Source organism: Rhagoletis pomonella, unplaced genomic scaffold (genome assembly GCF_013731165.1).
Source record: "Rhagoletis pomonella isolate Grant_MI unplaced genomic scaffold, Rhpom_1.0 Rhpom_scaffold_00006, whole genome shotgun sequence".
Classification (NCBI taxonomy): domain Eukaryota; kingdom Metazoa; phylum Arthropoda; class Insecta; order Diptera; family Tephritidae; genus Rhagoletis; species Rhagoletis pomonella.
The window spans coordinates 31,077,508-31,100,449 of record NW_023458560.1 but is presented as its reverse complement, the minus strand read 5'-3'; the positions used below and the strand labels follow the sequence as shown (position 1 = coordinate 31,100,449).

Genomic DNA, 22,942 nt, shown 5'->3' with positions numbered 1-22,942 from the left:
CTCGACAGCTCTGTCGACGACGCCATGGCGGCTTTCGTTTTTTTTCCTGCCGTCGGCGGCAGTCTTATAGTTATTATTTTTCACCAATTTAATGAAATAATTTCACTTCAATAAAAACAGAATACTCACGGAAATCCGGCTTATTAATTAAAAGCGGCGTATTTAAAGTTTTGCACAATTTCCTCCTCTTATGCTTGCCGATGGAAAAACAAAGCTGTAGCAAAACGGCGTGTCACTATACACTTAGATGTGTATAAGCTGGCACCTTTTAACGATGCGTATATCAACGCAACAATTATAGCACACTAATGCTCACAAAATCAAAATGTATTTTACTCAAGGTAATTCGCCAAAAAGAACCAAGCCAGAACACGTCCACTCACTCCCGTAGTCAAAAGTCGAATGGTCAGTTTAAATTTGAACAAATCGTCGCCTGGCTTGATTCAAAGCGAACATTTGAAAGCACACTTGCATGTTGTGCCTGTAGCTGAGTGCGCAAAGATGCTGGCTGAATTAGTTGCGGCCGAAAGTGTTCGAGTTCAAATCTCACTATGCAGAACATACAATTTAAAATCTTTACTTTCGTTTTTTTATACCCGAGCGCACTTGTGCACAAGGGTATTATAACTTTGTTCACATAACGGTTGTTTGTAACAGGCAAAACGAATCGAGATAGATATAGAAAAATGTATACATAAATGATCAGAATGAAAAGAGAAATCGATTAAGCGGTGACTGTCTGTCCGTCCGTCCGTCCGTCCGTCTGAGCACACGATAACTCGAGTAAAAATTGAGATATCTTAACGAAACTTGGTATGTGAACTTCTTTTGGGCGTAGGACGGATGGTATTGAAAATGGGCAAAATCGGACAATACCCACGCCTACCTCCCATATAACGGTAATTTTCAGAAATACAAAAACTGCGATATTTTAGTAACTACTGAAGATAATTCACTCAAAATTGATATTTATAATAAATTTTAGACGAAAAATAAGAATATTAACATGCTTTTGAAAATGGGCGTAGCCACGCCCACTTATGGTTACATGTGTATATCTTGGTAACCGCTGCATCAATTTATTCCAAACTTGGCACAGTTGTTGGCCCTAGTACAGCATACCAAATGGCCGAAAATTTTTAAAATCGGACAATAACCACGCCTACCTCCCATATAACGGTAATTTTCAGAAAAACGAAAACTGCGATATTTTAGTAACTACTGAAGATAATTCACTCAAAATTGATATTTGCAATGAGTTTTAGACGAAAAATAAGAATATTACAAAATTTTGGCAAATGGGCGTAGCCACGCCCACTTATGGTTACATGTGTATATCTTGGTAACCGCTACACCAATTTCTTCCAAACTTGACACAGTTGGTCCTGGTACAGCATAACAAATGGCCGAAAATTTCTAAAATCGGACAATAACCACGCCCACATCCCATATAACGGTAATTTCGAGAAATACAAAATCTTCGATAAATCAGTAAATATTGAAGCTAATTTATTCAAAATTGATGGTTGCAACAATTCTTTACCAAGAAATACGTTTATGACAAAATTTTGGAAAATGGGCGTAGCACCGCCCACTTGTGACCACATATATGTATCTCGCTAACCGTTCTAGCAATTTGTACCTTGCTTGGTATGGTTATTGTACTTGACACATAAAAGCAAACCGTTGAAAATTTTTGAAATCGGACTAAAATTGAGGCCGCTTTTCATATAACGGTAAATTTCAGAAATGCTTGAAATTTCAATATTTCGAAATTTAAGGACGCTAATTTACTTAAAATGTATACACCCCGGCTTATCATGTAGCGGTAGCTTTCGGAAAGGAGGAAAACATATATTTAATACTTGCGCCGGGTATTTAATGTTCGACTTTCTTACTTGTTTAATTTTAAAAAAGTATCTGTGAAGTGCACAACGAAAAAAAGTGGTTCGGTTACAGGTTACATGTTACTACTACAAGTACTAGTGAAAAGTTACGCAGCGGGATTCAATTGTCACCTCCTAGGACAACTCCATGTAAAATTCGACAGTAGAAAGTATGGCTGGCAGATTTGCAAGGTACTGGTATTCGACTCCCGAAAACTGGTGAACTCACTAGTTCTGTACTAGTATTTCCGCTGCAGGGATTGTATGATTCTTCACTCCTGCATGTGACTGAAATGAAAATGTGCATGTGTATGTGTGTACATACATGTACATACGTGTAGCACTCAGATTTAATTAAATTTTCCATTACAACAAGGCCAGTTGCAGAATATGAAATGTTTAATGTGGGTACTAGGGTAGACAAATAGGGTTATGTGGTAGGAGAAGAAGAAGAAGAAGCTGCAGCAGAGCAAGCATCAGCTGTAGCTGTAGTAGAAGCAAAAGCAAAAGATTGAGCTGCGGTGGGAAGCGAGGCAGAAAAGCGGCGAGAGAAGGCCGAGGCGAAGGAAAGCGAAAAGTGTAGTGGTGAAAGGCGGCTTGTGTTGCACATGACAAGCATATGTAGCTCATAGCTCATGGCTTCTTGCAAAATAAACTGGCTGACCGAATTTATACATATATGAACAGACGTATACATGTAAGTGTGCTGATGGGCGTGAATTGCGCTAGTGAACTATACGCGAAAGCATCGCGCCATAGTGTGAAGAAGCGTTGATTTGATTTAAATTTTATGAAGATGAAAATTATGTATCGCCATGTTGTGAGTGAGTAGCGAGAAACAAAGTGAGTTAGTTTGATGAAAAAAAAAAATGTTGATGGTTTGGTAGAAATACATATTACCGACAGCTAAGTGCAGCCAAATGAAATTCGCTGTAAACAATAGAGGGCTGTATAAATGCATTTGAAAGGCAACTGCAACGAAGTGAACAAAACATTGCATAAGCTTTGGTAAAGTTGTCAGGTGTCTTAAAATTAAAATGAACTGAGCAGGAAGTCAGTATTAGAATTGTAAAAGCAAGAATCTTATCTTTCCTACAACATTAAAACATATTGATAAAAATTTAATAGAAAAAAAAAGTTTCTACAAAGATGCCACCCGTTTTAAAATTAAGACGATTTAATAAAATAGTGAGTAAAAAATCGTACACCGTTATTACTAGTTACAATTTTATTCAAACCTATTTATTTTAGAGCAGCCTAATATCATAAAATGAAAAAAAAAAATCATAAAATTTACATAAGTCATACAATGTTGTTAAGACATTAAGCAGATTTTAAAAATAACTAGAGAACATGCACAGCAGAAATTTTGAAAAATTCGAAAATTGTTTTTGCTTAAAATCCGCTAAAATTGTTCAAACTTCAAAAAGTAAAACCTCATTCCACATCTGCAGGTCAAGCCTTTTCATTTAATCAACACAAAAAACTCGTTAACGTTTTATTTATACATACATATATACATACGTAGTTAAACAATGATGCCTTTTAGAACAGGTGGCAACCCTAACTAATCTTTTTAAATTAAAGTATTTTTAAAACACTTTTCTTCAACATCTTCTTTTAATATTATATATAACTTATGTATTACCTAACTAAATTCGAGTTTGCAAACGGGTGGCAACCCATTTCAAAAGTATTTTCAAATTAAAACCTTCCCAAATCTCCATCGGCTGGCATCGTCATACATATTTCTATTAACTGATGAATTAAGTTGAATTTAATTTTTAAACATTTGGCAACCCTCTTATATGTATATAGTATAGAAATAAAGTATTTTCAAACCCATTTCGATTGATATCCACATTTTAACAATTTATTTTACTTATAAAAACTCTTTACTCTTTAAAACCCTCTCAAATATTTTAAATGTTCCAAATAAATATTTTTTAACACTTTTTCGTTTGACACTCATATTCTAACACTTGATGTAACTTCTGTATAACTTTAGTAAATTAGCTTTTTCAAAAAGACGGCAACTCTCTAGTTCCTAGTTCGAGTCTTCGGGCAACGAATTGTTTTTTAATCTTAATTTTAATAAAATGTATATACGTATGTATTTTTTAATTTCATTTAATTGCTTGTTACTTTTTTTTTTAATTAATTTAATTTTTTTCCCTTTTTATTTAATTTTCTCCTTCATTTAATCCTTTGTCCAATATGGTTTAGAGACAAACCGTTTAGAACGAAAAATGACACTGAAGATGCCACAACGCCGAAACCGGTTTGTCTCCCAAACCAAATTTGACAAGGGATTTTAGATATTTTTCTTCTAACAAGAAGAATATTTTTTTAATTTCATTTAATTTTTAGGAACTTATTTTATTTCACCTTTTTATAATTTTTCTCATCTTCTGGTTTAAGTTTCTTTTAATTTTTAGATTTTATTGTTTAGAATGGTAAAATAATTTTGTAATTTTTAGAAACCAAATTTTAATTTAAGTTGCGTTTCTTTTTTAAATCAATTTGTGTTCTTTTTTAAAATTAATGTTCTTTAAATTTAAAGATTTTGTTTTAAAAATAGTAATATTTTTTTTTGAATTTTTTAATTTTTTTGATTTAATTTTTTTCTATTTCTAATTCAATTTTTAGATTCAATCAATTAAAAAAATATATAGTTTTCTAGCTTCATTTAATGTTTAAAAATGTTTTCATTTATTTTGGTTTTATTTTTATTTTTTTTAACTTTCTTTTTTATTTAATTTGCCTTTATTTATTACTTTTTATGGTTTTAAAATTAAAAATGTTTATATTTTTTTTAGCTTAATTTAATTTACAAAAAAAACTTATTAGACTTTTGTCTTTCGAAAGACTGTCGTAGGTTGAAAAACAGTTGCCCTGTTAGGATTACTTGCCTCGGCTCTTTTTTTGTCTTTTCAAAACTTGAGGGAAAACCCTACAGTGTTATTTGAATGCTCATTGTCCTTTATTGATTTTAATTCTCCTAATTATTTAAAAATACGAATAACTTGTAAAACAATGTAATATTTTTTGTCTGTCATCATAATCTGAGAATTTATTGCTTATAACTTTAGTCTAGAAAAAATCCACTGATTTTGTAACGAAATAAAAAAAATTGCACATGCTAAGTGCTGCCGTTGACTGCTACAATAGGGCAAAGGCAAAAAAAAAACATCTAAGCAGCTCTCTAGTAATAAACTAGTTTAAGGTAAAGCCATACACAAAATGCATCCGACCTAAAATTCAGTTGAAAGCACTTGGGTAGTACTCAAAGCACCATTGCCTTTAAGTATATTAGCAATTGATTTAAAATTGTCTCAACAACAAACATGCGAAACACAATGCAGTTGCACTGCCTGGCGATGTAACCAATAAACTATCACACCTGCATGCACCTAAGTACATATATACATACACACATACATATAGGTATATGCACACTAGTGTATGAGAAAGCAAATTTATGGCTCCTCTGTACATTGTGCCTATCGGTAACTTTTCCTTCCACCGCATCCGTGGCATGGAGAATATCAGCCATCGACCATGTTAAGCTCATTCATCAGCCTTAACAGCACGGAAATTGTAGAAACTGTTAATTTACCTGTACTCCCAGTTGATTCAGTGTACACATACTACTCTTCATTCTTGCATAAGCATACATATGTACATACTTGCGACCATACAAGTTTGTGTCAATTCACCTCATTCACTTATGCAAATGTACTACAGTAGCCTACCCACTATGTATGTATAGTTATATGGTTATAGATGCACTACATAAATAGTATTTGTAGTGGTCTCTTACATTTGGAACTTATTGGGAATGTTGATCCCGAAAAGGGTAGATAACCAGTGATTAAGCTGATTTTAACTTCATTTTGGCGAAGTGTTTGCTTGCCAGCAAAAGGATTATACAACAGCCTTACCTCTCCAAGGCACTCTATTGCTTTTCAGTACTCAAAGGAATGTGAGTTTACCAGCTTAGCGATAAACGCTCGGTCGATGATTAACGGAGTCCATAAAACCGTTTCGGTCGACAGCTCGTCTTTGCCCTTAATTTGGCAGTCGCCCTGAACTATGATGGTTCTCATATACGAAGAGCTAAAGCGATGTCAATATTTTATCTCGCACTCCGTGACAACCATCGCAGAGCTCTTAGGCATTGAAATTAGCTACATTTATAATTTCGTAATAAGCTTGCGATTGCTCAGTTTTCGTGGTTTTACTAGGGGTAGGGTCTCTTAACCACTAAAAGCTAACCTAACCAGGCAGTGGCTAAAGACGATTCTTTTGCAACCGAACACTAATCAAAGCCTTAAAACGAACAAGGCTATGTAAAATGACGTTGAGTATTATCACCACGTCCATCAGAATTGGAGAGAACCTATCTGAGCCGATTTGATACCAATCAACGGATTTTAAACAGATTGAGGGTAATAAGAACCGTAGAACTGAACCGCTTAGGAAAAATTTAAGCATGGCTGTTGCTACAGCTGCCAGCCTTTTTTGTCTATACTTTATCCATACTCCATCTTTTAATAATTTTTTATTTTAGATGCACACACTTTTGGCATGACTTAGATACAAGGATTTTGCTCCACGGGCTTATGATTTCTCCTCTAACGCTCCTGACCAGATTGACGGCCCATACAGTTTGATGCTTCTCACCACACTGTCTGTGTTCTTGTCTAGGCTCCTGGCATACAGCATTAATCTTGATAGTTATGGAGCTCTTATTTCAACCTTTCTGACAGCGATGCAAACGTCATAACTTTAAATGCGAGCCTATTATCGAATACAATGACTAACAATTTAATTCAGAGCCTCCAATGAATAAATTTCGTTACCAATGATGCTAATACTTATGTGTAATTTTTGGGTAGTTTCAATCACAGAACTCCGTCACACATATCCTTTAGAGGGTTGGCCTCTGAACGGACTACTGTGGTTCACTACTAAACATTTGTATATAATTTTTTGCAATGCTCCTCGGTCGGAAACATAGGTAGTAATTCAACGTCGATATGCAAAAATACCGGACACCACTCGGGGAGCAATGGCAGACTTCCGATTCTAGTTGCGCCATAAAAAAGCGGAATCATAAGCCTTTCCCTATCCGTAAAAATGACGGTAGACCATGGTTCGCTTCTCTCTGGATTCAGAATTTTCAAGTGACCGCATTCATTTTTCTTTTGTTGCAGCTGGCTTGATATCTACGGTAAAGGTCGGTGGGAAAAGGGCTCGAGTGACCAACAGTGGGTCTGTATTCTACCCAGTTTGCTCCGATAAGTGGAGATTTCTAGAGTCGGCCACCATCGCTTTCGATTGGACCTATTACCAAAATGGACGGAGTTCACACTTCATGTGTTTGCTTTGTTTGAAATTAAAAGGTTTGATGGACAAACATAAATAATAAATAAATATGAAATTTGAGCTTTATTAATACATTTTTAAAAACTTAACAGCACAAAAATTAAAATTTTTGTTTCTTGAAAAATTTTTCACATAAAAATTTTTTGATAAAAAAATAGTTTTTAAAAATATACCATCTCAAAAAAATCACAATGGCAGCTCTGAGTATGGCGCAATATTTAAGTGTAGTATTACGGGGTGCACTCTACAATAATTTGAGTTATGAATTTTTTTTTGAAACATTTTTAAATATTTTCTAGAATTTTTTTGAGGATGCAGTTTTATAGACCATTCAGTTTTAGTATGCAAGTGCAAGTTTTAAGTGATTGCAAACGGTTTTTCTTTGAAAACGGTTTTGCGCATTTTCTTCCATAAGAAAAAAGTGCAAAAACCTGTCGGCATAAAAAATATTAAAAATCAACGCAATTTTGCAGTAGCTTCAAACTTGGACTTTATTATATTAAAATTTAATGGGCTACAAAACAGCATACCCAAAAAAATGTGTGATGTACTCATTTAACTCAACTTCCGTGTGAAAAAAAAAATCATAACTTAAATTATTGTAGAGTGCACCCCGTAATACTATACCTAAATATTGCGCAATACTCAGAGCTACCATTGTGTTTTTTCAGTTTTTTTTTTGGGTTGACGTCTTTTCAAAAACTGTTTTTTTATCAAAAAATTTGTATGTGAAAAATTTTTCTAGAATAAAATATTATTAAACTCCTCCTTCCACAAAAATACCACCATAATATTAAATAAAAAACAATTAAGAAAGTCTAAGTTCGGGCGGAGCCGAACATTAAATACCCGGCGCAAGTATTAAATATATGTTTTTCACCTTTACTTTTACCAACTTTTGGAAATATACTGACTACCTGGTAAAAACCCAAAATTCAGATTTACTAAATATTATTACAGAAGTAAAATGAGTAAATTAACAAAACACGCGAACTGCACAACGCTAATTCTGATAACTTTGACTGCAAGGTTGCCTTTTTCAGAATTGCTTAAAATTTTATTCGCGTAGTTTTTAAGACAAAACCAATTAAAAAAAAAAACTCCCTATATTCGTTAAAAAAACGTTGGGTTTTTGGAAGAGTCTAATATACATACATCGATAAATTTTCATATTATTTTTTGATTTGTTATCGATACTAATATCGATAAAATTACACACATACATATGTATTACCACGGCAATCAACCACGGGTTTCTAATTGGTTACCAAAATCAGTGTTTCAAAAATTTAATGATAATTTTAACACCAATCCCGTTTGCTGAAAAAATTCTTGGTTTATTTCATCCTCACTGCCAGCTACATATGTATGTATTGTAATACTTACGTTCATGTTGCATACGCAAACATATAATCATGTGAAAAATAATAGTTTTGGCTACTTTTCTTTTTAATGTTAATTATAAAAATAAAGCTCATTATCTAAAAAAAAAAACATGTCCGAATTTAAAACTTTGTAGAAAAGTTAAATAAAATTTTACAACAATAAAAATTAAGATGTTTTAGAACAATTCTACGCAGTTTTAGCCCATTAAATTTTAGCTTAAGGGGCTACGAATTTGCGCTTATTTTTGAATTTTTTTTCGGATGGTGTTATAATATTTTTCCATATACATATATAAAAAAATAAAAGAAAAAAAATTCAACACAGTTTAAAATTTGGACTTGTATGGTTTTTGTTAGATAGTGAGCTGTATTTTTATAAAAAGCAATAAATATTCAACAATCAAAACAAAAATAGCCAAAACTTGTCAAAATGTCAGCTAGCAAGTATTATTTTTCACATCACTGTATTACCCAAGTGGCTGGCTTACCTGTAATATTTCATTGCATACGAATAGGCGCAGACGTGCCGACCAGTCCAGATACGTTTCCAAATTGCACGTTTTCTTCGGATCTTGCACACCGGGTGGACCGCCTGACGTGCTCGGTTGGTCCCATTTTTTCTGCATCGACCAAAAAATATAAAAGAAAGAAAGCATACAAGGAATTAAAGAGGGCAAGCAAACGTATGTATAAAAACGTGATTGCTTGTGTATATAGACAATCACATTACATACAATGCCAAAAGACAGACAGACTTAAGTGGCAGTACCGGAAAATACATTCGAAAAGAAGAATTGCAAATAAGTTTATTTTACACGCTCTCTGACTCTGATTCTCTGAATTTGATGCCGATGCCGCTGCCGATGCCGATGCCAATGCTGATACTGACTCCAACTTGAACTCCAACACTCGACGCACACGCACACGCACACGCACACACCGCACACACGTACAGGGGCACAAATAGACAGACACCATCAAGTTATACCGCACAGTAAACACCAAAAGTAGCCTTTCATTGCGAATTGGCGGTCTCTCGTTTCCGTCGTACTTGGGTGTTTCAAACTACATGCATGTACATATGTATGTATGTATGTACATATGTAGCTTACGAGTAACTAGTCCGGCGCGTTCGTATGTGAATTTAAATGAAGTGGCAACGAATCGTAATAAATTTGTAATTCTTTTAATTAAAAAGTGCATTGGGATACATCTTTGCATTCGAAAGGAGGCCGTCACTTTAATCAGATTACATGCGTAAAAAAAGGAAAATAAAAAAAGAGAAAAACACAAAATAAATGGAAAAATATAAATAAACTGCACATATAAAGTAAATACAAAGGCAGCAGGAAAGTCACTGCAATCAGGCACAAAATGCATCTCTGATTGCATACGAATTACGTAAGCAGTCTTAAATTTACCTTGCTGCTTTTAATTAAATTTTGCTTTCGGCAGTATTCACACACAGACACACAGGCACCAGTTGCTGGGCGGATAAAGACCTAAAAGAGTTATTAATTGCGTTTACTCTACAATTGTGTGTGTGTGTGTGTGTGTGTGCAATTGCACTACATACAATCGGCAACATAGTACATGTCTCCCACATTTGCACCTAGCAAAGAGTTTGCTTGTGGATAAAGCTCAGCTTATGTAATATTGGGTTAACTACAAAAAGTACACCATAGGTAGCGTCATATGATAGACATGGAGTTTCAGGTGTGCATACAAAACTTCGTATTCAAAAAGAAATCAGAGAAATAATTGGGTATTGCATGTCTCCTTCGAGAAGGGTAGTCAAAGAGGACATGCCTGCCTATATTTATTATTGATTTTCGGTAGATATAGCATTAGGGTGGATATTTATTATTGACTTTCGGTAGATATAGCATTAGGGTGGTCCTTAAAAAATATCAATACCTAAATATTGTATGTGGTACCCCTTAATTTTGTTTTAATTATTATTATTATTAGCTTTGCATGAAGCTCCGCCCGCCTGGTTTCGTTTAACGTTATGACTTCAAATGTAACAAGTAAAAAAGTCCAAGTGCGGGCGAAGCACAAGTATTAAATATAGTTTTTTCACCTTTCTGAAAACTACCGTTAGATGGTAAGAAGGATTTGTTTTTACCCCCGTATTTCACACATCTTCGTTAGTATGTTCAATTCAGTTGGGTAACGGCAGCGCCTACCTCCCATATAACGGTAGTTTTCAGAAATATGAAAACTGCGATATTTTATTAACTACTCAAGCTTATTCACTCGAAATGGATATTTACAAAGATCTTTAGACTCAAAATATAAATTTTATAAATTTTTAGAGGTGGCAGCCCCCTTCAAAAATATTTTTGAAATAAAACTTTAATAAGCCTTTCTCGTTTAACGATCGTATTAAAAAATTTCATTAAACTTGTTAATTTAGCTTATTTACATTTTTTTTTAGGAAAGCATGTTTTTGTTGTAATATTTTATTTGACTTATTTATGATTGAATTTAATATTTAATACAGATGGCAACGCTATTAAAACAATATCCTATATGTTAACTCGGGATATAACCAATCCGTGTTACAAACAGGGCTTCGGAGGGAAGCGGAACAAAGGAGTAGGCAGCTAAGGAGCAAAGGATTTTAGCTGGAGCTAAAAAAAATTTATTGGCTCCTTAACTCCTTAAGCAAATTTTCAATATTTTGTTTTTGTTATTTTCTGGCCTAGTAACGTTTTATTTTGAAATATTTTAATTGGTGTTCAATAATAACGGCCTCAAGCTCAATAAAAATTAAAAAAAAATGTTCAGTTAATAAATTTACTTAAATTATTATTTGTTGCCATTTAGCTTGGCAATTTTTTGATTTTTCTTTTGGATGCCGAAGTGTATACATACATCTAGAATCTAGATATTTCTGCATCAAAAAGAAAATTAAAAAAAAAAAACATCGCCTACGTTTTTGGCGGTTAGGGCTCGATATGTAAATAAATAAATAAACAATTTTTTTTTTTTATTGGGAGCGGGAGTGGAGCAAGAGCAGAGCTCGGAGCCAAATAAAATACCGGAGCGGAGCGATGAAAAAAAACTTTTGCTGCGAAGCCCTGATTACAAATGCCACTCAATTCCGCTCAGCCGTTTTTGCGTAAAAGAGCAACAAACATACTCACACACCAACTGACTCAAAACCTCTCACATTTATACTATTATTTAGGATAAATCACTGCGACCTTAAAATCCATTGTGCTATATTCATGGATTTATAATGTGCCTGTTAATCCAGTATCCTGGAGTAACTTTAGTATTGAGCTTGTATGTTTGCTTGGCAACTAACATCTTTTTGTTTTGCCGAACTCCAACGTTTTACAATTTCTTTAAACATATCGTACCTTGGCTGCAAGGCAGTCATAATCCAAAAAAACAAAAAAAAAAAATTTTGAGTTAGGTCTGCAGAAGTCACCGCCTTCTCTTTTTCTATGTTGTGTTAAAATTGCACAGCTTTATCGATTAAGAACTTTTGTAGGTGCGAGATTTTGAAAAAAGGCTTTTTAAAAAGCTTTAAAACATACCTGTTTGTCCAGCAGCACATTACTACTACATTGTAGAAATTCTTCTGGTCCAATCTGCTTCGCCAGTTTCTTTTCCAGTCGGCAAAGTATTTGTGCATATTGTGACGCAGTCGGGCAGTCTAATTTGCTGAGTTCGGACTGAAAGTAGTGTAGAGAAATATATGATAAATTTGAATATTTATATCAGAAAATAAATTTTGTTTGGAGCACCCTTTATTTTGATCTACGTCCGTACAAAATTAAGACATCCACGCAAATTTCAAAATTGAAAGCAAATATTTAATTTTTTTTTTTAAATCGCCGAAACTCTTACTTTAAGTCTCAAAAATTTGACACATTATAAAAATTTATTCATTTAGATTCATAAACTCGCAGACTACAGAAAATTAAAATCGGAATTTTGTTGAATTTTTTGCATTTAGAAAATAATAATTTCTTCAAAACTTGTTAGTGATCACTAAATTTTTTTTTTAATTTTGAAATTTCCGTGGATGCCTTTATCTTGCACGTAGAATAAGAAAAGGGGTGCTCCATAATGTTAATTCTTTAAGGACGACCCTAACGCATGTATGTTTTAAGCTTAAGTTCAAGATTTAAAAACCCTTAACCACTCAATCTCTGAAAAAAGGAAGCTTTTAAATCTTTTTACTGAATTAGGTTTGTTAAAAAAAACTTGATTGTGGAAAAGAACTTCTGTTGTCCCAACTTGGTTATTTTATCGCTGTATGTCAAGTCAAAGATATTAAAGAAAAAAATTAAATTGAAATTATAGAAAATCACCACGTACATATGCATATGGCATTGCAACGTTCGAATTTGTGTCAACATTCGATTTACGTATTCTAATTTATTAAATTCTACATTCGAGCTACAAACTCTAAGACAGATCTCATTAGCAGTATGTGCAAGTATTTAATTTTAACATTCGTGGCTTTGTTCTTGATTCATGTGCAAACAAACTCCATTGCAGTTACCTTGGAATTAAATTGACACATTTGCACATACATACATACATACTTATATATAAATAAATTTTCGACCCTGTAGGTAAAATACATAAGTGTACGTTGTAGGGTTAAAAATCAACAACAACGATACACCCAAAATCAATCAGGCAGGTATGCATTTCACTTCCAATTGAATTCCAATTAAAATCACTTTGAATTCAAGTTGAATGGAGTTGAAATTCACTCCGATAGCGAATTGCAGAGCCTGACAGAATATGCGTTTTTTTTTCGAAAATAAACATTCATTCTGAAATTACGCAGGGAGGTCTCGGCTCGATTATTTTTATCCCATTTACGATTTAAGTGTATCTTTGTCTGGTGTTTCATCAATCGATTAATTATAAAATAATCGTAAAAATATTTTCTAGCAATATGAATTTTGTAGCTGTCTAAAATTTCAAACAGCCGTAAGAATTTCTAAAAGTCCAGAGCATACAATGGGGTAAATTGTTGTGCATGCAAGCCCATTGTAACGGATACAAAACTAACGTTCACTGTCTGGTTAACACAAATCGGAGGTAGAAGCTCCGGTTAAATATAGCAACTACTTTATCGATCACATGTTATAGGAACAGAGTCAGAATTTTTTTTGGAAAAATGTGTTTGTGAATACTCACTGGTAAAAAAGTGCCTTTCAAAATTCGATTAATCGAAAATTTCTCAATGATTGCAATAAATTTTTTTCTATTTGGCTTGCGATTAATTAATCGATTATTTTATTGTTTTTGCCATTGCTAATGTTCGGTTTCTCTTTGTGCCAATTTATATTCGCATCTATGCCTTTTTACTAATCGAACTCACAATTTGTCAACATTTGATGTCAATCCCTTCCTGCTTGCCTATAGGCTAAATTTCACTGAAATGAGTATACATAAGTACATATATACTTAAGTATGTGTGTAAACTTTCAATAGTTATTTACTTAAATTTGAACACAATGAGTTTTAATCAGGACAACACCGTAATAATGTTTCAAAGCATTTCTAATTAGTAAGACATAATAATCAATGGCAGAATAAACATACATATACACTTATGTAACAATAGGGCTAGATAATTAATGACTTAAGAGTAACTATGAAAGACAAATATGTATTTCCTAAGAATTGCTTAATTAATTGTTAATTTTAATGATTTATTTTCCCACAAAAATCAAATCCAATATCTTGCGAAATATACGCACGTACACATATAAAAACAAGTTGTGCCGTTATTCGTGTTGAAAACTTAATTTTTGGCGATTTTAACCGACATAACAATATCTCGAGAATGGGGTTTACATTAATACCAACTATATATTTGAGTACACAGTGAGTTACCTTAATATCGATGGCTGAGTGGAAGATCGACCTATCTCGGCAGCCAGTTCGAAAACGATCTATCTCAGAAAATGTTTCAAGAACGCCCTACTTCAGAATTTTATAGAAAATCGCCCTATCTCAAAATTTGGCTGAAGAATTCCCTATCTCAGCTGCCGATTCAAAAACGCCCTATCTTAGCTTATTTTCAATGTATTTTCGTTTGAGATAGGACGTTTTCGAAGCGAATTCTTAGATAGGGCGTTTTTCAATCAAATTACACGTGTATTTTACGAATAGTTTAAAGTTCTTAAAAACTTAAGTAATGAATTGACGTCTAAGCGAATTATCCAAAACTCGCACTCCACCTGAAAGCTTTAATTACCTAGTCTTTGGACATTTTTTACTGTAGGGACAATTACGGTACTTTCGGATATCGTTTTTGGAATAGAAATAACGAAACATGAGAAAAAGCACGTTCAAAGGCATATTGAGAACGATTTTGCTTCTGCCTTGAAAGGGTTAATGATGTATTAAATATACTGTTTTCTAATGGAAAGAAAAAAATGACATTTTGAACGGTATTTTGAGGGTTGAGATATTGTTGTTGTAACTTCTCTATAATTTTCATATATTATATTTATGATCATTTATTTTCACGTTAAAAAATGTCCATGCAATTATCTCTTTTCTAACAGAAGATCAAAGATTTTGAAAAAAATCGTGTTTTGCCCATAGTGTGTCGTATCCTGAGATGTGACTCTGGCCTCGGCATGAGTGCTGTACGTATAATTAATCGCGGTCTATTCATGGTCACTTTTGGGTCTGCTATTTGTAATGAGACAGGGTACCATGACATAACACCAAGTGGCATAATTCCAATTTTAAAATTTGGAATTATGTCACTCCTTATAGAGTGCCATTCTTTTCCGGCAACACACTGTCGCACTGTTTCGACATAATAACTGCAGGTAGGACCCGGCGAGCTATGAGCTTCCAGCTAAGAAGGGATGTGGACATCCTTGACGGGGCAGACCTTGTACGGTGACTTGAAAAGGGGCTACATTGAGTAAAAACGGTTGATGAAGGACATTATCCTACTGCCCCAATGGTAATGCCACATACATGCTCATGAAGAGTGTAGCATTTATGGGAGAGAATCCGGGCTTCGGTCACTTCCGTAGTACCCTCTCCATGCGTTGAACATCGACCAACTTGGCCGACTTTGCACGTGAAGGGTAAACAGTGCATCGGTGGCCACCAGCCCAAATGGCAGTAGCTACGAGGCCGGCCCGGAAACTTAATTCTTGTGCCACGGTTACCAAGAGCCCTCCGAGTTTACTCTGGCCTGTTCCTGGATGATACCTTTGGGGAAGTATCGCGGAGGTTCTCATTTGAACTCAAATGCTGGTAGAGCTTGACCCTGTGTCAAGCTGTACCTCCTGATGAACAGACGCTGCAGGCTTCAATGCACCCTGAAACCGAGGACGGAGTAGTCTTACTTAAGCTCCCTCTTTTTGGCCGATATTGTTGTTATTGTAAGGGTTTACAAATTGCCCAAAGAGTTTTTAATAAATAAGCTGGAGTGACATACTTCTAGTTACATACATATATACTATACACATAATATAAATTACCTTCTCATTTGTGCTTTGACAAGCGCGTAGATCTTCTTCATGTCTCTCCAAATCAGTCAATTGTTTCAACAAGGCACTGAGTATTTCGGAAACTACACCTTCTAGATTTGTATTGGAACATCTGAAATACAAATGAAACATAGTGTTTGTTATTTACAGGTATTTACATACTTCTTCGGTTATTTCAAGTAGACCTTTCGTACACTCTGATATTTTGAATTAATTTTTTTAAGTGAGTTTCAGCATAATTCGAGGAGTAAAATGGTTAGAATTTTATTGGTCTTTGGAGACAGGAATTACACGGTGCAATAAAAACAAGAACATTTTTCAGTGACCGAGAATACAAGGTCGAGTAATTTAAAAAATTGTTTTTTAAAATCTTTAAACAGAAATTTGCACGAAAAAATAATTATTCAGAATTAAGAGTATTTGGTTTAGTTAATTGATGAGGAATTTAAAACTCAAGACATGGATACAAAAACAAAAATATTTATTGGGGTTAAAAAATAAATACTTCAGAAAAATGTAGGAGATACTTATGAAACTTTCGACAATTTGTTGTTTTCTTTTTCTATTCCTAAGTTTTATAAGAAAATTTTATTTTATTAGTCAAGTCTTGAAAAAAAAAATTGTTGAAATTACTATCTATATTACCACATATATTACTTAGAAGGAGTCACAATCAACTTTTTCTACATAAAAAGAAGGTAAACATGATTCGGTCTACAGCCGTTATTTACTTGATTTACCAGCCGAACTCCATGCTTCCGCAAGCAGCTAATTTGCATAACCGAAATTATGACTAGAATACTAGGGTGGTCCTTAAAACTTCAACATCAAGGTATTTTACGCACAAAATAAATTTGTTTTTGGCCAGTTTTAACTCAGCATATTGAAAATTATTTAAATACATTCATAAACTCGCTGAGTTATAGCTGGCAAAAGCAAACATTTTTTCGAATCCTGGTAGCGACCCCTAATGCTTATTTTTAAGTTGTTATATTTTCGTGGTTGTCTTTATTATGTACGTAGAACAAAATAAAGGGATGCCCCATATCGTTGATGTTTTAGGGACCACCCTAACCTCTACTTAGTAAACACTGCCGTGTTTTAGGAAGCTAAATTTGAGGTCGGTATAGGTTCCTTATAAAACACGCCTCTACCTGCGTTTTCATCTAGCAACGAGCCCTCCGCGAATAAGTTCACATAGACTTGGTTACAGAGACTTTGTCCTCCTTGCTTAGTGTTATTTAGGTTATGAAGGATTGATTCGAACCCAGAATCAAAGTATAGTGATCAGTTTCGGCCGGAAGGCACTCGGAAGGTTTTCGAATTCCGGTGTCCTCATACCCCACTCTGCTGCTACAATTCTGTTGCAGATAAACCTGACAAGGTCGTTTAATTTATTTAAGCATCGCCTCAGCCAGTACACTGTAGAAAGATCAAGCGATTGATTAATGCTTTTATATGCAGATCAGCCTTTAAAGCATTTTGTAAAAGAAAAGGGGAGAGGGTGACTGGTCTACAATCCTTACATGAGGCCTTAACCACCTTGAGTGCTAAGGTAAGTATGACCACTTGAGTGGTCCAAAAATACATGTGAAAAAGAAAAAGATTATACCCCTTTTTTGAAATTAAAAAAAGTTACTGAGTACTCTGAGCGCTCAGAGTTTTCCATGTAACTTATATGGGGGAAAAACAACTTTTCGTAGAAATAGTGTAGAATTCAGGAAAATCAATATTTTTCGATTGAAAAACTCTGTTACTATTCAGGAGATTCCCAATAATATTACTCAATTATTTCTTTAACCATTTTTTCGTGGTAACTATATTTTATAGGTCCCCAGAAAATGCAATGGGGGGACCAATAAAAAATCTTTAGTATTAAAAAATGGTTAAATAAACAATTTAGTATTAATACTGGAAGTTTCCTAAAGAGAACCACAGTTTTCCGATCGAAAAATATTGATTTTCAAGAATTGTATACGATTTCCACGGAAAAGTTGTTTTTCTCCCCATATAAAATATATAAAATATGTAGAAAGCTTTGAGCGTTTTGAGCACTCCCTAAATATTTTTCGATTTAAAAAAAAAAATAAAAAATGGGGGTATATTTTTTCGGTATAGGACAATCCCAGGGGGTGGTGGCATTAAAATTCCGACTTTACTTTTTTGAACCAATCTAATGACCACTCTCCAAGTTATTGGAATAGAGCTAATAAACTAGCATAATATGGATAATCCAGCGGCACAACATCTCCATAGACTTCTGCATTTGGACTGGTTTCTTGCCTCGATTCCCGGAGCGTTGAAGGGTTTGAAAGAATTGTTAGCCCAAAGTTACATTGCCCGCGACTTCCATGCGGACGTTGCCCAGTTCGGGAGGGTAGCTGGATAACCAGAGAATGATGACCTAAGTAGGAGGCTCATCTACTCCTCTTGGCTTTATTAAGAGGTCGTCTCCTCGAAGTCCTGGAATTCTTCAATACATATACGAAAATTTATTTCTTTGCAAATATTCCCTCGTCAATAAATATTCGCTATACATATACATATAGGGCGGAGTAATTTAATTTCGAAAAAAGTGTATGGCATATTCGAGTTCTATGTTCGATTCTAAGCAATAATGGTGAACAAACTATATACCAAAAATGATATTTGACCCTCCCAATATTTAAAAGAAAAATCAGTACATTATATAATTTTTTTTAGTTCTATGGTACAATGAAAATTAAACTAAAAAATAAAATAAAATTAAAATAAAAAATAAGTAGATTAAGTTATAAAAAAATGTATGTTTGTTTTACACCTACCTGGCAACGATATGTTTAACATGGCCCATCATTCGCTCATCGCGATAGTCATAGGGAAACTTGTGCGTCCATTCGGCCAATAATGCGACTAATGATTCTAACGATTCGCTATCAGGTACCGAGGATAATAGTTTGCCAAGCAGCTCATGAGGTCGTAAAAATAAACGCGACGATAATAAAAATGAGAAAATAAATTCCTGCAATTAGACAGAAGCAGAAAAAAAACAAGATAAGTACATACATACACATAAGAAGATTAATAATAAAGTGAAACAAGCAACAATAGGGACAAGTGTTGGTAACTATTTATTTAATTGTAATGAGATACACAAATAACAGAAGCATGGCCTCAAATGAGTGCCAGCCAGGTCAAGTTGGCGCATATCCATTGCGGTTTAGTATTTGTTTGTATGCATTTTTATGTGTGTGTGTATGTGTGTGTGTGGTATAATGCGGTCAGTTGTTAGCCGGCAGGCTGTGCAATTACAAGTGGAAATGCTTAAATGGCTTAAAGCGTTAAATAGTCTTAATTTATTTGTTCCGTCGGCACAATGTGTTCTCCAAGTCCAGCCATCTTGCCACGCCTGTGCTTGGCATTGGCAGCAACCGCACTTGGCGGCGTTGCTGTTTTCTTCATTTGTGTTTTTTGCGTCTGCTCTGGCTTGGCAGAGCGAATGTTAATCCAAGCAGATTTGTTTGCAAGGAGAAATTAATTATTTCAACACGCTGTGCTCGACGGCTGCGTGCGTCACATTTTCGCTGAAAGTGGCTAATATTTTATTCTTTTTATATATATGTACCTACATATATGTATACATACATACAAACATACATACATACGTTGGGGCTTATTCAAACAACGTGCCAAAAATGCTTTCAGTCTTGCTGCCAATTATCGTTTTTGCATGCGGCTTTGTTCAGACATACATACATACATACATACATCGATTTCATAGTACAATATGTATGTGTGAATTATTTTTAGAATCCGTGGTTGTACGCGATAATACTTGTAAGTCTTGAAATCGACTATTTGGCAACTCCCGTAGGTTAGCCGAAAGTGGTAGATACAAAATTTAGGCCCGAAAAGTAGTATATATTTTTTGTTTTAGAAAATTGAAAAAATCGAAGTAAAAATATTCTCATTCAAATATTTTGTATGAAAAGGGACCCACACCATAACTTAAGTTAAGTTAAGTGGAAGTACTTCCACGGACATAACTTCCATGAATCCCGACTCCGAATTCAAATCGACTACATAGCTGCGCTTAAAACTTTAATTTTGCTACGAATCTTAAACAGATTTTAAAAATTCAAAATGTCGCATCCATATTGGATCACGGAAAAGTTAGAATCGAACGTACGTGCATGGCGTAGGAGTTACTCACACGAGTTGAGAATGTTACTCATACTCAGTATGCTCCCGCCATTTAGAATTTTTGAAATCTGATTTCACATTCTCATACCCAGCGCCTTCAAGCAACACCGATTGCAAGGGTTTAAATGAACCGAACCGATTAAAATTTTTTTGATTTTTGTAAATTTGTGTTTTATAGTGTTGTGTTTTCCAGAGGCACAAAAGTTGTAAAGCAAAATCTTAACTACAGTTGGTTCGGAAGCCACCATCTTCAGGTCTTAAAAAGGTTACGAATTGTTGAAATCCAACTAAAAATGGAGAAAAGGGGTGGTCTACTTGGCAAAGAATGTCCCATATATTTTTTTAATTTAAATTTTAGATACTTGTTTATTTTTTTTTTGTTTTATTATAAGATTTTATTGTTTTAAAAAGAAAAATATTTTTTTAATCATTTAATTTTTTATAGACATGAAATATATTATTTAAATTAATTTTTTTCCGAAAGGGTGGTAAGGTGATTTATTTTGGAACGAATTTTCGTCATCTCTTGTCAAGCTTGGTTTGCAGATAAACCGGTTTCGGCGTTGTGCCATTTTCAGACATAAAATATATTTTTTAAATTAATTTTTTTTCTTTTTTAATCTAATTTTCTTTTAATGTTTAGATCTTATTATTTAAAAAAAATGCTTTTTTAACTTCAATTAATTTTAGTAAATTTCTGATTTTTTTCTGTTTTATAATACAAATTTTTAATCGGCTTCACAAAAAGGAGAAGGTTATCAATTCGTTGGAATATATAATTTTTATTTTTATTTTTTTTATGTATATTACCGCATAACTATGGATTACGTTAACCGATTTCGATAATTCTTTTTTCACCGGAAAGGCGGTAGATCCGATAATTGGATCGTGGAGAAATCTACTATAATTTTAAATTTTTTTATGAGAATTGAAGTCCTTTTTTTTGTTGTTTAAAAATTACTTGTTCTTTTTTAAGTAAATTTTCTTTTAATTTTTAGATTGTTAGCATTATTTTATACAGACAAATATTTGTTTATTTTCATTAAGATAATTTTTAGCAACTTATTTTCTTAATCCTTGTATAGATAAAATAACTTTGCGAATGTAAATAACATTTTCATTTGCACGTTTGCAAATGCGGAATTTCTCATATATCATATTTTTTATTTTCTGACACGTAATTTTTTTTTTATTTTAATGAATTGAATATTATTTATTTATTATTAGTATTATTTTATTATTATCTATATATATAATACGTGAAGGCATTTTTTGTGCAGCATAAAAGATCTGCACCGTTCGTCCGATTTTCAAAAATGGGGTGTCAAATTAAAGGGCTTAGAGTGTGGATGTTCAAGAAGGTTTTACTTTTTCGAAAAATGTTGCCACCTGTTTAGAAATTAATTTCAAATTAATTAAAAAGTTAGATCAATTATTAAATATGGGTATCAATCGAAATGGTTTTGAAAAGGCTTTAAAACTTAACTACGTATAGGAGGGTTGGCACGTGTTAAAAAAAATATAATTCAATTTTAATTAAAGGAATTTGGTAAGTGAATAAGGTATCGCTATATGGGTGTCATACAAAAGAGGTTTAAGAAAATAGTAGTTTGGAAATATATTCAATAGGGTTGTCACCTATTTGAGAAGTCTGATTGAACTATTTTACACTCAAATTATATGAAATATTAACGATGGATGTCAAATGAAAGAGCTTCAAGAAATACTTATTTTGACAATTTAGAAAATTTTTTATGTATGCTGCCACGTGTTTACCCGGTTGGGCACACAAGAGTTAATTTATTTATTTTTTCCTTTTTAATTAAATTTCCGTTTGGTTTTTATTTGAGAAAGATTTTTTTTTTTATTTCATTTAAGTTTAAGAAAATTGCATTAATGTGTTATTTTTAAATACGTTTTTTTTAAATTTAATTTCCCTTTGTATTGAAGTATTATAGTTTTAAAAAAGATATATATTTTTTATACAATTTTGAGCAGACTTATCGCTAAAAGGCAATCAAATTCTTTTTCTTTTCTTAATTATTTCTTCTTTTAGTTAAATTTCCTTTTAATTTATGGATCAATATTAGTATTTAAAAATAATATTTTTTTATTTTCATTTAATTTTTAGGAACTTATTTTTTCCTTTTCTTAATTTATTTATTTTCTTTTCTAATTAAATTTTCGTTTAGTTTGTATTGTTTTTGTTAAAATTTTTTTTTTGACATTTTTCATTATTTGAATTTTTAGGAACTTATTTAATTTTTTTTTATGTTATTATTTGTTCTTTTTTATTAAATTTTCTTTTAATTTTTAGTTCTTATTGTTTATAAATACAACATACTTATATATTTTTTAAATTTAATTTAATTTTTAGAAAACTAATTGCTAAAAGAATAACGAAAAGATCCTCTCGCTTGCAGATCTTTCAATTAAACTTTGAAAAGATAGAAAAGTGCTTTCAAAATAGTTGCCCGAAGTAGCAATTGTTTATGAAAAACTTTTGCCTTTCGAAAGTCTGTGGTGAGTTGAAAGACAGTTGCCAGAATTGCTCTGTTATTCTCACCATTTCATTTAGTTTGCACCAATTTGAGTG

At 33.1% G+C, this 22,942-nt stretch overlaps 1 protein-coding gene across 1 annotated transcript in view; it reads right to left on the bottom strand.

Annotated features, from left to right (window-relative positions):
* The window catches only part of LOC118741864 (ras-GEF domain-containing family member 1C-like), a 170,846-nt gene that overhangs the window by 39,316 nt on the left and 108,588 nt on the right, over positions 1–22,942 (bottom strand). The window contains exons 3-6 of the mRNA XM_036473839.1: positions 18,969–19,165; positions 16,156–16,276; positions 12,214–12,351; positions 9,151–9,282 (exon numbers count right to left, since the gene is read on the bottom strand). Of these exons, the coding sequence (XP_036329732.1) occupies positions 9,151–9,282; positions 12,214–12,351; positions 16,156–16,276; positions 18,969–19,165 (588 nt within the window). The remainder of the gene's footprint in view (positions 1–9,150; positions 9,283–12,213; positions 12,352–16,155; positions 16,277–18,968; positions 19,166–22,942) is intronic.